This window comes from Paralichthys olivaceus, chromosome 9 (assembly GCF_024713975.1).
Source record: "Paralichthys olivaceus isolate ysfri-2021 chromosome 9, ASM2471397v2, whole genome shotgun sequence".
Taxonomy (NCBI): Eukaryota; Metazoa; Chordata; class Actinopteri; order Pleuronectiformes; family Paralichthyidae; genus Paralichthys; species Paralichthys olivaceus.
The window spans coordinates 27,298,646-27,313,233 of record NC_091101.1 but is presented as its reverse complement, the minus strand read 5'-3'; the positions used below and the strand labels follow the sequence as shown (position 1 = coordinate 27,313,233).

The window sequence follows — 14,588 nt, the reverse complement described above, 5'->3', positions numbered from 1 at the left end:
CCGGTTCAGTTCCGGTTCAGGTTGGACCGTGAAGAGGCTCGAGCCTCGTCTCTGAACTGCTGCATTGCGCATGCGCAGTATGGAGGGGGGTACTTTCATGTTTAGATAGACGAGATTTACATCAAGTGTCGCGAGATATAACGAGACACACACACACACACACACACACACACAAACTGAGATCAGATAACACAATTAAACATTCTCACGCTGAAACTCAGTCAAAGTGAACTTTATTGTCATTCAGACCACACAACAAGATGTGCACAGCAGAACAAACAAGCTGTAAACAAGCAGTACTGCTACTGTAATAAGATAAGATCAGATAAGATCAGACTTTATTCATCCCACACTGGAGAAATTTGGACGTTACAGCTGCAGATTGATAAAAATAAAAATAAAAAATAAGAAAAATATACATATATATAGATATATAGATATATATCTATATATCTTTATATCTATATCTATATATATATATAGATATATAGATATAAAGAAAAAGGTAAACACTGTACAAGGATACCAGAAATTCACAGTGATATTGCACATGGGAAGTGGAAGTATACATTGGATGTAACAATTCAAAAAGTATTGCACAACACACCTGAAGATTGAATATGAATATTGAGATAGATGAGATAGATAGATATATGGGAGGTAGATTCAGATTACTGTCCCTGTTCGTGCAAAGTGAGTAGTTTTAAATTGACCGTGACAAACAGTGTAAGTACACAGGAATGATACTGGAAATACAAGCAGTAATACTCTATTATACCAGTACCCCCCTGCTGGTCTCAAGGTTCCACCAATAAGAAAGTACCATATGTTTGACTGTAAGCAGCTGTTACATACACTTTATTCTGAAAAGCTACTTTAAAACCCTCTCTTATTTTGAAACAAAAAAACGGACGTGGTGTGTGGTGAACCGAAAAGAGGGTGAGCGGAAGGAAGGGAGGAGGAAGAAGAAAAGAAGAGAAGAAGAAGAAAAGGAGAAGACGAAAAGAGAGAGGAATCAAGATAGACCGGAGGAAGAAGAGGAAGAAAAAGAAGAAGAAAACAGCTGCTGCAACTGTCAATCCAAACTCGATCCAGACCCAGCCAGGTGTGTTCAGGCGACGCCCCCTCTGCTCAGGTGAGACAAAGTACATTACTGTTTACTACACCTGTACTACATGTACTACAGGTACTCACTACTTTACAGAGTACTGAAGATAAGAAGTCCTTTATCAGTACAATGGGGAAATTTGCAATATAAACTTTATAAACACAATGTGTGTGTGTGTGTGTGTGTGTGTGTGTGTGTGTGTGTGTGTGTGTGTGTGTGTGTGTCGTTTGTGACCCAGGTATCCACATTGAAAATAATATAAAATATAAAACTGATCCTCATGACGAACACTGAAGGACATGTCCAGTGTCTGAGACAAGAGTCTAGAAACATGAAGACTTGTCTCCACAGAGACTGGACATGTTTCAGTTTCATGTCTTTACAACAACATCATCCAAACAAGCGGAAAACATTCGCAAACTTCCTGAAATGCCTCAGCTCTCGCTCCAGAATTTCATTGGTAATGAATGGAGGGACGGACGACACTGTGATCTGGGTAGAAGCCACTTTCGCAGGGAAACCTGAAGGAACTCGTCCTCTATGGTTAACCCGCTTTCAATGAGCTAATTGACACAGTTCTGATCTTTGAAGAAAACCACCAGAGATTTATTTTATCTCGAAGCATATGTAACCAGTATACAAATATCACACACAATCATCATAGAATAAACCCACAGTAAGAAGAAAAGGAAAATAGTATGAAAAACCTCTTCACTCTTCTCCACCATCTTCACCACAGAAGAAGACCTCTGATTCTCTCTTGCAATAAAAACTAAATCCTGTTTTGTGAAAATGAAAAACATTGTGATGTTATCAGATAAAATTTCTGTTTCTTCCATAAACCTTTTTTTCTTCTATTTTCTTTTCTTCCAGGATGGATGGAATTCACGCAGTAGGAAATCCAAGCGCTGCCTCCTCTCATTCACTTCCTGGCCATGTTGAAGATGAGACGAGGGATGGAGACCAGCAGAGCACAAAGTCCCAGAAACACCAGAGACCAGCCAAGACTCCACGGACTGAGAAGGAACCAGACCACCAGGAAGCTCGGACCAGAGCACAGAAACTAGAAAATCCTCCTGGTAATCAAACAACAGGTAGATCAGCTGGAACCAAACCGGATCATCCGAAACCAGATTCTTGTTCCAAAGAGCAACAAAACCCAGGAGATTCTTCTGCAACAGATGATCCAAAACCAGACCCTCTTAAATTACACCTGAAACTTATTCGGACAGAAACACAGGAACCAGAAGACTCTCCACATGAACCAAATCCACAAAAATCACCTCCAACTACACCAGATCAAACTGAAATAGATCAACCAAAACAAGATCCTCATCCCACGGAGAAACACAACCTGGAAGATTCTTCTGCAACAGATGAACCAAAACCCAATCAACCAGAACCAGACCAACCTTCTCCAACCAAACCAATTCCACCAAACCTAGACCCTCTTTGGCAAGAACAACAAAAACCAGATCACTCTCAGGACCAAACCCAGGTCCCCCCTGAGCCCACAAAGGATTTAACTGTCTTCAGTATATCATTTGAAAAACAAAACCAGAAGGAGCACAAGTCTAGAGAGCAGCAGAACCACCACGATCCTCCTTCTCCTCCTGTTAACGATCAGACCCACCAGACCAAAACACCAACGCTGGCTCCACGGATTACCATTGAGCTGTTCTGCGACCAGGTGAGACCCCGTCCTCAGGAGTCTTCCTCAGCTGAGCCCAAATTGTGCGGCTTCCTGCAGAAACAAGGGGGGCCCCTGAGGTCCTGGAAGCGCCGGTGGTTCACATATGAAGACAAAAAGAACCTGCTGTTCTACTATCGAACACCACAGGATGTGATGCCGCTTGGCCGGGTGGAGCTCAGTGGTGCTACCTTCAGTTATCCACTAAAGGCAGAGACAGGCACATTCCACATCAAGACACATGAACGAACCTTCACACTCAAGGTAGGGCACATGTGGACCAGGACCAGACCAGGACTTAAGGTAGGAGACGTGGACCAGGACTGAAGGTAGGAGACATGGGGACCTGGATCAGGACCAGACCTGGACTCAAGGTAGGAGATATGTAAACCAGGACCAGACCTGGACTCAAGGTAGGAGACTCGTGGACCAGGACTGAAGGTAGGATATAGGTTGACCACGACTGAGGGTAGGAGACATGTGAACCAGAGCTAAAGGTAGTAGACATGTGGACCAAGAGGTCCCCGCATGCTGAAGTGTCCTTGGGCAAAATACTGAATCCGCCAAAAATGTCCTCTTCTCATAGAGAAAGTGCTACACATAGATGCACTGTATGAATGTGTGTGAATGGATAAATGGCAAACACTGTACTGTAATGAGCTTTGTGTGTCATCAAGATGAGAAAAAGTGCTATATACAGATCTTCATAAATACAGACCATCTTCATCATAGTCTCACAGAGACCCCTCCCCCCAGGCAGTGACTCAGGAGCTGATGCTCTATTGGCTGCAGCAGCTACAGGTGAAACGATGGCAGCACAGACAGACGTCTTCCTGTCCAGACTCGACCAATAACAACAACAATACAGGTGAGACACGCAGTCCTGCCAAATGACTTCATACAACTACTGTATAAACATGCATGTAAAAAATGTATTACATTATTATTCTAAAATGTATCACATGATAAGCAAAATAAATTATATAATTTGATTCAGATGGGACTGAAAAACATTTTCTCAGAATTTTCAAGATTAAAAACTTAATGTGAAAATCGGATCAGGAAATGTTTCCTGTGATCAGCTGTTGGTGAGTTCAGTGCGGAGGGTTGTCACCTGGTTCTCTGGTATGTGATCATGTCCTGACAAGTCAGACAGAAACAGGAAGTGTTCTGCTTTTAGAGAAGGTTTCAGATGGACTCAGATCAGATACTTCAATTAATACAATAATAGGAAGTACATGAACACTTACATCTAGTACACTTACACAAAGTATACTTACATGTAGTACAAGCACATGTACTAAACTTAAATTCAGTACACTTACATGTAGTGCAGTTAAATGTAGTACACCCACTCCCTTCTCTCTCAGAAGGCAGCGCAGGTTCTAGTCCAGGCTCTGGTCATCTCACATCTAGACTATTGCACCTCCCTCCCGACTGGTTTACCTGCTAGTGCTATCGGACCGCTGCAGCTCTTCCAGAATGCAGCAGCTCGACTGGTCTTCAACCTATTTTCACTCCGCTCAAATGAAATGTAATGTAATGTACACTTACATGTTGTAAGTAATTCTGTTTCCTGTTTCTCCAGATGACTTCCTGCCGGTTCTGACAAGGCCTCTGGGTCTGGTGGGGGAGAATGCAGCAAATGCTTCTTCACAACGAACGCAGATCACAAACGTGTCAATCAAACATCCTCTGATCGAGCTGCAGTGAGTGACCTCAGCAGGTTCTGTGACGTTTTAAGTTTTCTAGAGGTTTCTTCTTCTTCTTCTTCTTCTTCTTCTTCTTCTTCACTGAGGTAAGAGATGTGTTAGTCAAGAGTCCAATGACACCTCTGTCATTCTGACAAGAAACGCTGTACCACTACATTTCCCATGAGCTTCAGCTTTGTGTGTCATTAGTAATTACAAAAAACAATGTTGTTTTTCTTTGTTCAGAAACTCTGTCCACAGTCTTCGTAAGAGATCATCTCAGGAGTGGAGTCAAAGTGTGTTTCATGTAGAAGCTCCACTGTCAACCCCAAACCCTTTACACATTAACACTGCTGGTATGTACTGTACGACAGTATTGTTCTATGGCAGTATTACTGCAATACTACAGTGATAGGATATTGACTTCACATAATTATAGCTAGGTTTATTTTAAGTAAATAAAAGTAATTAATTAATTCTATGAATCTACTGGTGGCGAGACTCCTTAGATTCGATTCTGGGCCTCCGTGTCCTGATGCATCTTAACTTGAGAATCAACTAATGACTTGTTGGAACTTGACTTTGGACTTGTTCATCTTGACATGTCATATTGATTACATTCTGTTTTTTTATTCTTTTCTTCTGGCTCATGTTCATCTCACTAGCCCCTCCTGCTCCACTCCCATTGGCTGATCCAGCAGGTCCGTTGTTTCCAGCAGAAAGTATGGAATCCCCGTCACTGCCTGACAATCGTAGCAGGAAGACGAACAATCTCAGCTTGTCCAACATGCCGGTCCTCCGCAGAGACATTCTGTCCTCTTCCTCAGACCGGACGTCCCGCCAGCAGCAGGAGAAACAGATGCTGATCGAGGAGGTCAAAGCTCAGAAGGTGATCAGATTAGTAGCAGTTTTATTCATCTACCCTCGCCATCCTGCTCTGGAATAATCTGCCAGTCCCCAAAAATCGCACTCTTTCCTTCTGCTACAAACTACAGTTGCTGCTGTTTGATTTAGCTATTTTTTTAGTAAAATTAGAATAGTGTAGATTAAACCTTTTTCACGTTTTTAAGGATTAATGCTGCCATTCATTGTTTCAAGGTTTATTTTAGTCTTGACTCAGAGTCAATGATGTGATAGTGGTTCTGTGTCTCCTCTAGGAATTAGTCTGGATCCTCCATAAAGCTTTGGAGGCGTCTCAGCTGGAGAAAAGAACCTGTGCAGAGTTTTTGGCAGCAGAGGGTGAGCAGAAACGTCTGGAGCTGCTTCGACACCGTGAGCGGCAGGTGGCTGACCTGAAAGGTCAACTGGAGGAGTCGAAGACGGAGGCAGAGGTAACGAGGAGGAGTCTGGCTCAGACAGATGTGCAGCTGGCTGAACTGCAAGATAACGTCAGGATACTAATGGACAAGAACAACGCCAAGCAGGAGGTTAGATCACACCTGAGGAAGAAGCACAGGTGAACCAGATGTGGATTCATCACAGTTGTCGTCCCTCTGTCCTTTTTCTCTCATAATTTATACATCGTTCAAACTAATCTGAGATCGGTGACAGGTCATCACCAAACAGCTGAGTTTGATTAATGTGATCAGTCAATCATTCATGAATAAAAGAATGAATGTGTAGAAAAACACCAAATGATGATGAGAGATGAGAGTTCTCTGACTGACAAGAACACTGCTTCCTGTCAGGTGATCGTTAAGCTGTCTGATCAGGTGACCATCTGTATGTCCAACCCGCCGCGCTCCGCCTCGCCCTCTGGTGGCAGTCTGGACTCTCAGCCTTTCAAACAGCTTCAGCAGGAGAACGAGAACCTGAAGGTGTGTAATCTGTAATCCAGTATCAGTGGGTTCTACAGTAATCTGTAATCTGTGCGTGTTCTCTCCTTCAGGACGATATCGAAGCATATAAAACCCAGAATACTTTTCTGAACTCAGAGATTTATCAGCTGACGAAACTGTGGCGGAAAAGTTCAGAACAAGAGAAGAGTCTGATGGTGAAGGTGGGTCAGACCAGGAACCTGCATCCAGGTGTTCTCCAAGTGTTTTCCTAGTCTTATTCAGTTTTTCCAGGTTTTATGCATTTGTTATTTAGTTGTTATCAATGTGTTTTCCAGGTGTTATTCAGTTGTTTTCCAGTTGTTCTTCTGTTAATCAAACAGCACAGGAAGTGACCTCTCTGTGTCCTGCCCTCTGGTTGGCTGCAGTGTGCTTACCTGGAGGCCAGTAACTGTCAGTTGGAGAGCCGTTACCTGGGCGTCCTCCAAAAGCTGCAGGAGAACAAATCTCTGGATCCAGTCCAACGTGGGGCCGTTCAGAAGATGATTGAGGATGCTCTGAAAGGAGAGCTGAAGAGCGTCTCCAAGATCAACACCAACAGGTAAAAACAATCTTCATCATCATTTTCATAATTCTTTGAAGGCACTTTACATATTCATGATACCAGCAAGAGTTAATTTATGTTGTCTTCAGGACAAAGGAGAGCTTTTTAGAACATTGACAGGTTGGTGGTGAACCGGGAGCTTCCGTTTAGGGTTAGATATTTATATTTATATATATTTATATAATTTATTTACAGTCTATGCTTTAAGTTTAGGTATATAGACTTATATATATATATATATATATATATATATATTTATATATTTATCTGCAGTCTATGGTTTACATATATTTATATATATTCATATAATTTATTTACAGTCTATGCTTTAGGCTTAGATATAAAGATTTATATAAATGTATGTATATACATATTTATCTGCAGTCTATGGTTTAGGGTTAGATATATAATTATATATGCTGAGCTAACACCAGACGGGAGTAGTGAATTATTTACTGAATGAGTGAAGTCGGAAAAGAGGAAGAGAGATGAGTGTGAAAATCAGAACGAGTATAAATGTGACTCCAGATGATTCTGAGAGAAGATCAGAGGTCGATACACAAACACCAGCAGGAACCAGAAGTGACACAAAACACGTCATGCCGGTTGAGAGATTATTGATGTTCATGCTCCATTGATCCTTTTGGTAAACTGATTAATCACATGTGGATGACTTTGTGGTGTATCTTCAGGGATCACGATGAGTACGGCTTTAAAATCATCCCCGACTATGAGGTGGACGACATGAAGCTGCTGGCAAAGATCCAGGCGCTTGAGATCCGATCACACAACCTGCTGCACCAGGTTTCTTCTGTTCACCTGTCCTCTGATCACCTGTCTTCTGATCACTTGTCCTCTGTTCACCTGTCCTCTGATCACCTGTCTTCTGTTCACCTGTCCTCTGATCACCTGTCCTCTGTTCACCTGTCCTCTGATCACTTGTCCTCTGTTCACCTGTCCTCTGATCACCTGTCTTCTGATCACCTGTCCTCTGATCACCTGTCTTCTGTTCACCTGTCTTCTGTTCACCTGTCTTCTGTTCACCTGTCTTCTGTTCACCTGTCCTCTGATCACCTGTCCTCTGATCACCTGTCTTCTGATCACCTGTCTTCTGATCACCTGTCCTCTGATCACCTGTCCTCTGTTCACCTGTCTTCTGATCACCTGTCTTCTGATCACCTGTCCTCTGTTCACCTGTCTTCTGATCACCTGTCTTCTGATCACCTGTCCTCTGTTCACCTGTCTTCTGATCACCTGTCTTCTGATCACCTGTCTTCTGATCACCTGTCCTCTGATCACCTGTCCTCTAATCAGCTGTCTTCTGATCCATCAATAAACAATTCATCTGTTAATCAGTAAACATATCAGTTGTTGTTGTTGGATGTCTCAGTGTGTTGGAGCATCGCAGCAGAATAAGGATTGACTGTTTCCCTGCAGGAGGGGGTTGAGCGCCCCCTGCTCAGCCGCTGGGCTCAGTACCTGGCTGGCCGGTCACATGACGACCTGTGTCCATCTCCGGAGCTCAAAGTTCTTCTGCGCAGTGGTGTTCCTTACGAGTACCGACAGAGATTGTGGCACTGGATGGTCCGAGCCCGAACCAGAACAATCAGAGACTCCCAGCCCCAACATTACCAACAGGTAACCACCTGACCACACCTGACCACACATGACCACACCTGTAACCACCTGTAAATACTGTTTTGTGTTTCCAGCTGTGTGAGAAGAGTCACACGTCCTCTCATCCGGCCTCAAGACAGATCCAGCTGGACCTCCACCGCACCTTGACAACCAATCAGCATTTCTCCTCGCCCTCCAGCCCCACCCTCCAGCAGCTTCGTCGCATCTTATTGGCCTTCTCCTGGCAGAACCCTGCTATTGGCTACTGCCAGGGTCTCAATAGGTACAGATACATGCATGTGTACTGTATCTGTACCTGTACATGTAAACCTGACCCTTCTGCAGGACATCCTCATTTACAGTTTGTCTGAATCGCTAAAACACATTTAAACTTCCTTTGCTTTTCTCAAAACAGGGAACACAAAACCAAATATTCAAGCTACTCTCACAAAACCTTTGACAAACAATTGATTCAAAACTATTTCATCTTTACCCAAAACATAACACACAAAGCAGCTAATGCAGAGACACACTCAGTAATCATAACAAACCTCTTCTGTGCGGTATATGGAGAGACGATGGTGGAGGACAAACATGAGGAAACTTCTGATGAACCATCTTCTTTGACCACAGTGAAAACGTCTCATCAAAAGGAAGTTCTGACCTCCGTAGACTTTCAGAAACATGACGTTTAGTGTTGTTGCTCCTGAAGTAACATGAGTGAGCTCAGTTTTTACTGGTTGTGAGTTAATAACAACAAACTGTTAGTTGTGTTCAACCTGTGTCAGTCAGTCTGCATCAGTGCATCACACTAATAAATGTGTTGAGAGTGTTTTGCAAATTGTGTGAATCAGATTTGCAAAGTAACAAGAAGAAGTGCTTAAAGGTTTTTCCACTGTGTGATTGATCTGATTAAGTTGTTTAGCTAGTTGACAGTTTTTAGAGAATTAGGTTTAATGTTTCAGAAAAACTAACTGATCAGAATCAGTGTTATGTGATCATCTGATGTCATGTTGCATGTTGCGTCATCAGGTTGGCGGCCATCGCTCTGCTCGTCCTCCAGAGTGAAGAAGACGCCTTCTGGTGTCTCGTTTCTGTAGTGGAAACCATCATGCCTCAAGACTACTACACCAAGAACCTGGTGTCCTCTCAGGTCAGAGGACACACTCATTTCTCCACCTCTCATCTGTCCGTCTCTCCTCAGCCTCTCTGACTGATGTATTTATTGATCAGCCTCTTTGATTATGTGTTCAGGCGGACCAGCGGGTGTTTAAGGACTTCCTGGCAGAGAAGCTTCCTCGCCTTGCGTCTCATTTTGACAACCACGGCGTCGATGTCTCTCTGATCACCTTCAACTGGTTCCTGGTTGTTTTTGTGGAGAGTCTGCCCAGTGACATCCTGTTGCCTCTGTGGGACACCTTCCTGTATGAGGGCACCAAGGTACGACATACGAACACATGCTTCCGTCACACAAACCAGGTGTGTGTGTTACCTGTCTGTGTGTATGTGTGTGTGTTACAGGTGATCTTCAGGTACGCTCTTGCTCTCTTCAAATACAAAGAGGACGACATCCTGAGGATCCACGACAGTGTGGAGATCTACCAGTACCTGCGCTTCTTCACCAAAACCATCTCTGACGGCAGGTAGGTCTCACCTGATCTCACCTGACCTCTTACATCAGAGGCCGTGGTTCAGTCCAGTGACGACTCAACCGTGTGTATGTGTGTGTGTGTGTGTGTGTGTGTGTGTGTGAGTGACATCATCACTTGTCAGATGACAAACAGGAAGTGACAGAATCTGTAACTAGTTTAACAAAAAAAAAGGATTTACTTTACTCTTTTTTTTAATCATCATCGATCCTGACAGATCACCTACATTTCACACGAATCAAAATCAAACCATTGTTATTGATCCATGTGGTGATCGTGGTCATGTATTTGTTCAGGAGGCTAGCCAGCATCGCCTTCAGTGACATGAACCCGTTCCCCAGCCGCCTGCTGAGGAACCGGCGAGCCCTTCACCTGGAGCGCCTGCAGGGGGAGCTGCAAGAGCTGGAGAAGGAGCAGAGGGTGTTTGTAATGGAGAACATCGAGCACAAAGACAAAGAACTGGGGAGGGAGGAGGACGACGAACTGTGACCTTAGGACTCAGCACGTAACCTCAACATTACAAGAGTTTGACATCATAGACGTCAAGGTAACAAAGATGAGGTTAGAACGTGTCCTTCAAACAGAGACAGTGAACAAAGCTGTAAAAGATTACAGTCGTAAAGAGTCACAATCAATAAAAATCCACAACTGGACCAAATATCAATGATTGATTACAAACTGTTACAAACTATCAGGTGGTGAGAAGAAAGCAGCAGAGTTCATAAATGTCTGTACAAGTAACTAAGTAGATTTACTCAAGTACATGTTTGTTTTTACTTGTGGTTCACGTTATATATCAAAAATGTATCGTCATCATATCAACGTGCGCGATATACGGGTTAACCCTAACCCGGGTCATCACAAGAACTACTGCGATAAATGGTGTTTCATGTGCCACACTCCGCATGTCAATATATGTGGCCAATCAGATGAAGCCTTGCTGCTGTAGATAGTAAATTAAAGACATTCCGATCATTGACGTATTTTTCCGTCAGTGAATCATTGTCAGAAGAAGAGAATAAAGAGAGAAAAGAGAATTTCAAAACAGAGATTAGCTCTCGCTCCGCCTCCTCCAACTAAACTCTACTGTGGAAACTTCTAGTGAACACGTTTGTCCCGTATTAAAGTCATCACTATGAGCGGTTGATTATATAAAAGAAATGTCAAGCTTATTTATGAACCTGAGGGGAAAATATCAGCGCACACACACACAGACTCCGCTGTTTGTGTGTGTCTCTCTCTCTCTCTCAGCTCACATCTCTGACTCACTAGTTTAAAAGTTGATTTGTTTGTCGCCACAATATCAACACTGATCATCACATAATGATCGATACTTTTCTTAATGAGTTAAATCTTTATTCAGAGCAGCGCATTAGTCAGCTGCTCGCACTTTCCCTCTCTCTCTCTCTGTCACACACACAGTGATCGGTCACACGTATAAACTCAGTCTGGGTAAATACAGGAGACTTTGGAAACGTGCAAATGTAGGTGTCGCTGGAGGAGATGGTGTTGCAGTGCTCATTGTGAATGATGGAGACGGAGAGGAGCAGTAAGTTACTGACGGAGCAACTAAAAATACGGTGGCCGGGCTGTGCGCCTTCCCCCGGCTGCGGAGCTGTCCGTGGTCTCTGTGTCTGTAGCCAGGGAGTGTTTATGTTTATTTAAGTCATACTGTCATCACGATATTAAACAACGTTACGCATGTTTTCCTAATATTGTCCAGCCCGAGTTCCTGTGAATATTTTATACTTCTAGTGCGCTATGTTAGGAAACATCAAACATTTTTGATCAAGATTATTATTATTATAATCTAAATATATAATTGTCATTATTGTGAAATCTTTCTTTCATTTTGTAAAGTTGAAATATGCTATTAGTCACATTTTAACTTTAACAAACAGCTGCTGCAGCTCGGAACCTGATTTAAAGACACAAAAACACAAACAGGAAGTCTGAGATGAATTGTTTGTTACATTTTGTACCTGAAGCTTCAGGATGAGCTCAAACCTTCGGCCTGTTGTCGTCTGGCTGTTAATCATGATTCCCCACATTTCAAGTTTTAGTTGAAATATAAAGAGCACATCCTCTTTGACAGGAAGCAATAAACAGAATGATGCTGGAAAAAATTTCACAAACATGGGAGGTATCACAAAATAAGATTATTATTATTTAAGATAATTTTATCAGATCAGGAGCCATCAGCATCCCTTTCTTTTCTCGCTGAAAACATGCTTAGCTTCATGCTAACAGGGTTAGCCTAATGCTAAATGCCTAGCTGACAGGAAGGGATAATATCAAGTTGCCTAAAGCCAAGAGCTAAGCTGCTAATTGTAGCTAGCTGACATCTTCGGAAAACTTTGAGCTTGTTGAAAAATAAAAAGTCTTTAAATTATGTTATCTGTTGAGTTCAGGTTAAATGTTGGTTTTTCACTACAACTGGTTCACATTTTTATATATTTTCTTTTTCTTCTGTTATTGTTCCATAAATGTTCTGTCATGTAAACTTTTCTTGATGTTTAAAAAATCTCATTTACGCTTTCACTGTTACACTTAAACAATAACAAGACAAAAATCTGTTTGTGACAGAAGTCAATAAAAAGTCTTGGAATAAATTTCATGTTGAACTGGACTCGGATGAAACTTAACATAAAAATAATCCACAGATGATTGAATCATCTGAATCATCTTCAGTTGCTGCACGAACCAACGTCTAGTTTTCATGTGAAAAGTTTCATTAAAATGAAAATGTTTTTTTTGATGTGGTTTCAGAAAAAGGAAGACAACAGAGATTTAAACTTTACATTTTATTTTTCTTATAAAACAAAGATACATAAGAATGATAAATATAAAAAATTGACCCAGAAGAAAAGAAAAAGGTGTGAATGTTTGCTCGTGTGAAAAGTGGAGGCGTCCATCATTCAAAGTTTATTCACACTGTACCAAGATGACGAGCTGCGATGCAGCTGGAAGCAGGTTTATTAACATGTGGTAACCATAACAACCCAGAACTAAAGTTAAACCTATGAATGTGGAAAATAGTCTGAATATATAATGATCCTTTCTAGTCCTGATGACCAATCAAAGCACTTTACAGTTTTACATTCACACAGTGCATCTATGGGCAGTTTGGGGTTCAGTATCTTGCCAATTAATAAACACTTAATTAATGTTTTAAGCTAATGCTAATGTTATTATCTCATGCTAATGATATTATGATGATATTAGCCAATGCTTATAGCACCAGCAGTTTAGCAAAATGCTTTGCAGCCTCAGAATAACAAGTTAACATGCTAACAGGTTTGTTGTTTAAACGTTAATATAAAAAATAAATTGAATCTCAACGATCAGAGTGAAATAATTGTTCACAACACTTTGTTTAATCTGAAAGAATCAAACTCATGATGGAACAAATTGTGTCGTAGAAGTGATGTTTATTTGTCTGTGATCGTACAGTGTTGTAATGTGACTCTTTTACCACATTCATTGGTTTGAGCGTCTCTCAGCTGTCAACAAGGCAGAGCTTCCCCTCTACGTGCTGATTGGTTGGATTTGGTAAATGAGGCAGATTATCGGTCAGCAGGAAATAAAGAGTTTAATTCAACAGTATAAACAATATTTTCTCAACATCCATGTTTTATAAAATCTGGACACATGACGACTTCTGAAATAACAGAAAAAAGATTTTTAAAACTAGTCTACGGTTTGATGTGTGTAAAATATTTTATACTGAATACCGTTAATATTCTATTTTATTAACTCGGATCTAAATCTCTAAGAGTCAATGATGCACTGAGAACTTCTGTGTATCATCTTCTTCTCCAGATGTGACTCAACTTAACTGTTATCATTATTATATCAACTGGTGCTGTTATCACTACTAATATCGTTACATCTATAAACATCACTCGTATTATTTAGGTTGTTAACAGTCTGACTGAACTTAAATATGTAATTGTTGTGTTTCTCTTTAATGTCGTCAGGTCCTCGTAAAGATCCTTCACACATTAACATGTGGTATTAACATGTGGTATTAACATGTGGTATTAACATGTGGTATTAACATGTGGTATTAACATGTAGTATTAACATGTAGTATTAACATGTGGTATTAACATGTAGTATTAACATGTAGTATTAACATGTGGTATTAACAAATGGTATTAACATGTAGTATTAACATGTAGTATTAACATGTGGTATTAACAACTGGTATTAACATGAAGTATTAACATGTGGTATTAACATGTAGTATTAACATGTGGTATTAACATGTGGTATTAACATGTGGTATTAACATGTAGTATTAACATGTGGTATTAACATGTAGTATTAACATGTAGTATTAACATGTGGTATTAACAAATGGTATTAACATGTAGTATTAACATGTGGTATTAACAAATGGTATTAACATGAAGTATTAACATGTGGTATTAACATGTAGTATTAACATG

General features: G+C 41.2%; 1 protein-coding gene across 2 annotated transcripts; it reads left to right on the top strand.

Annotated features, from left to right (window-relative positions):
• Positions 1 to 81: 81 nt before the first annotated feature.
• On the top strand, positions 82 to 12,746 carry tbc1d2 (TBC1 domain family, member 2). Of its 2 annotated transcripts, XM_069531212.1 has the most exons (17): positions 82 to 1,135; positions 1,982 to 3,062; positions 3,555 to 3,666; positions 4,387 to 4,507; positions 4,736 to 4,845; positions 5,155 to 5,378; positions 5,647 to 5,916; positions 6,178 to 6,306; positions 6,378 to 6,488; positions 6,693 to 6,865; positions 7,561 to 7,672; positions 8,306 to 8,506; positions 8,581 to 8,768; positions 9,518 to 9,638; positions 9,740 to 9,925; positions 10,007 to 10,128; positions 10,431 to 12,746. In XM_069531212.1, the coding sequence occupies exons 2-17, from the start codon at positions 1,983 to 1,985 to the stop codon at positions 10,621 to 10,623; spliced, it is 3,453 nt and encodes a 1,150-aa protein (XP_069387313.1). In that variant the 5' UTR covers positions 82 to 1,135; position 1,982; the 3' UTR covers positions 10,624 to 12,746. The 2 variants fall into 2 exon arrangements, with proteins under 2 accessions (XP_069387313.1, XP_069387314.1); XM_069531213.1 differs by lacking the exon at positions 6,378 to 6,488.
• The last annotated feature ends 1,842 nt before the right edge of the window (positions 12,747 to 14,588 follow it).

Bases quoted from the DNA above. Each gene is read 5' to 3' on its own strand.
- tbc1d2 (XM_069531212.1), top strand. From the start codon at position 1,983: ATGGATGGAATTCACGCAGTAGGAAATCCAAGCGCTGCCTCCTCTCAT. The intron at 5,379-5,646 runs GTGATCAGATTA...TGTCTCCTCTAG, and splicing joins AGGAGGTCAAAGCTCAGAAG to GAATTAGTCTGGATCCTCCA. The intron at 7,673-8,305 runs GTTTCTTCTGTT...GTTTCCCTGCAG, and splicing joins CACACAACCTGCTGCACCAG to GAGGGGGTTGAGCGCCCCCT.